The sequence below is a fragment of the Bison bison genome, unplaced genomic scaffold (assembly GCF_000754665.1).
Source record: "Bison bison bison isolate TAMUID 2011002044 unplaced genomic scaffold, Bison_UMD1.0 scf7180017853392, whole genome shotgun sequence".
Classification (NCBI taxonomy): Eukaryota; Metazoa; Chordata; class Mammalia; order Artiodactyla; family Bovidae; genus Bison; species Bison bison.
The window spans coordinates 17,043-18,055 of NW_011483965.1; the positions used below are offsets into that span (position 1 = coordinate 17,043).

General features: G+C 33.3%; 1 protein-coding gene across 1 annotated transcript in view; it reads right to left on the bottom strand.

The window, feature by feature from the left end:
* LOC104999018 (serine/threonine-protein kinase A-Raf-like) overlaps positions 1–748 on the bottom strand; it is a gene marked incomplete at its 3' end in the record, with an annotated part of 17,436 nt that extends 16,688 nt beyond the window's left edge. The window contains exons 1-2 of the mRNA XM_010854453.1: positions 632–748; positions 128–256 (exon numbers count right to left, since the gene is read on the bottom strand). Coding sequence (XP_010852755.1) covers positions 128–256; positions 632–748 — 246 coding nt within the window. The remainder of the gene's footprint in view (positions 1–127; positions 257–631) is intronic.
* Between the last annotated feature and the right edge of the window lie 265 nt (positions 749–1,013).

The following is a 1,013-nucleotide window of genomic DNA, read 5'->3' on the forward strand; positions in this document are numbered from 1 at the left end:
ATTATGGAATTCTATTTGCCAAAATTTTGTTTACAAATTTTGTGTCTATATCACTGAGGGATATTCGTGTGTAGTTTTCTTTTCTGGTAATGGCATTGTCTGATTTTAATACGAGGATAATGCTGACCTTATAGGATGAGTTGGGAGGTATTGTCACCTCTTCAATTTTTTGGAAGATTTTGTGTAAAATCGTTATTTCCTCTTTAATATTTAGTCGATTCACCAGTAAAGTCATGGCGTGGAGATTTTCGTTTTTCTATAGAAACATTTTAAACTACAGTTTCGATTTCTTTAAGGCTACTCAGGTTATCTTCTGGAGTGAGCCTTGGTAGTTTATGTCTTTCAAGGAATTAACCCATTTCATCCATGTTGTCAAAGTTATTGCCATAAAATGGTTCATAATATTCCCTAATTATCTTTATTAATATCTGTAGAATCTGTAGTTATGTCACCTCTTTCATTCCTGATTTTTGTAAGTGGTGCCTTTTTTTTCTCAGTCTATCTAGAGGTTTATCAAGTTTATTGATCTCAGAAAAACAACTTTTGATTTCATTGTTTTTTTCCTAATTTTTCAGTTTTCTGTTTCATTGAGTTCTCCTTTGATCATTACAAATTTCTTCCTTCTGCTTACTTTGGGTTTAATTTGCTCCTCTTTTTCTAGTTGGTTAAGGTGGAAGCTAAGCTCATCGATTTGAGATCTTTCTTCTTTCCTAATATAGGTATTTCCTCCTAAATACTGCTTTTGCATTATCCCACAAATTCTAAGATTAAAAAAATTTTCTTCCTGATTTCTCTTTGATCCATGGGTTATTTAGAATTGTATTATTTAGTTCCCAAATATTGGGGGATTTTCCAAGGATCTTTTAGTTACTGGTTTCTGCCTATTGGATCTGTCCATTTCTGAAAGAAAGGTGTTTTAAATCTTCAAACTATGATAGTGGATTTAGAGGACACAGTAAGAACATGGCCATCTGCAGCCAAAGAAAGAGGCCTCAGGAGAAACCAAACCTGCC